At 30.4% G+C, this 1,048-nt stretch overlaps 1 protein-coding gene across 1 annotated transcript; it reads left to right on the plus strand.

Annotated features, from left to right (window-relative positions):
* Positions 1–260: 260 nt before the first annotated feature.
* Positions 261–920, plus strand: LOAG_15945 (tubulin alpha 2; the record flags this gene model as incomplete). The annotated part of the gene is made up of 2 exons (XM_003151433.1): positions 261–352; positions 809–920. The coding sequence occupies 2 exons, from the start codon at positions 261–263 to the stop codon at positions 918–920; spliced, it is 204 nt and encodes a 67-aa protein (XP_003151481.1).
* Between the last annotated feature and the right edge of the window lie 128 nt (positions 921–1,048).

A 1,048-nucleotide genomic window follows, 5' to 3' on the forward strand; every position in this document is an offset into this window, starting at 1 on the left:
TATATGAGTGACTGATTAGGACTAAAGCTTATTACATATGAGTGATTGATTAGGGTTAAAACTTAGTGCATATGAGTGATTAATTAAGGCTACGACTTTTGCTCGGCTCACTAATTCATCAATAATTAAATTGGAATTATCGGCTTTTTAAATTTTGCAGAAGATTTAGGTGTCCAACTGGTTTCAAGGTAGGCATCAATTACCAACCGCCGACAGTTGTACCTGGTGGTGATTTAGCAAAACTTCAACGAGCTGTTTGTATGCTAGCCAATACAACATCAATTGCTGAGGCTTGGGCTAGGCTTGACTATAAATTTGATTTAATGTATGCAAAGCGAGCCTTTGTTCATTGGTAAATTGAATTTATCCATCCTTTTTTTGATCAAATTTTCGCATCTTGTTGTGGCAAATTATGGAAAATTTCCAAATTTTACATTTTAAATTGATTTGAATTTACTTTTACCCATTTTCTTGAATTTTTTTGCAATTAATTTTTCCTAAATTACTAATGAATCCCTAAATTCTTTTGCAGTAATATAAATTTCATCAATTTGTCGCCTAAATTTCTTTCAAATATAGCACATCCATTATATTTCCTCCTCTCTTTTTCTTCTTTGCTAATATTTGTTAGAATTTTCTAATTAAACATTTAAAAGTGATCTGGTTATATCCCAGAATCCCTCAGAAACTTTTTTCTCGTTCTCTTAAATATTCTTTGGCCATTTGGTCATATAATTTGCATGCAATATATCCGGATAACTTTTCAATCAAGATTTGATATTCTAATGTAAATTTAAATTTTAATAAGGTATATTGGCGAAGGAATGGAAGAAGGAGAATTTGCGGAAGCACGCGAAGATTTGGCAGCATTAGAAAAAGATTACGAGGAAGTGGCCCTGAATAGTTATGATGATTATTGATTAAATTATAAGGTTTTTTTGTCCCTTGATTACGTCATTTAATTTGCACATTAAATCAAAGTATTGCTTCCTTTTTTTAAACATACTGTAAATTCGTTGTATTTAAATTATGGTTTTAAATATGTTTA

The sequence above is a fragment of the Loa loa genome (genome assembly GCF_000183805.2).
Source record: "Loa loa unplaced genomic scaffold supercont3.3296, whole genome shotgun sequence".
In the NCBI taxonomy this organism is placed as follows: Eukaryota; Metazoa; Nematoda; class Chromadorea; order Rhabditida; family Onchocercidae; genus Loa; species Loa loa.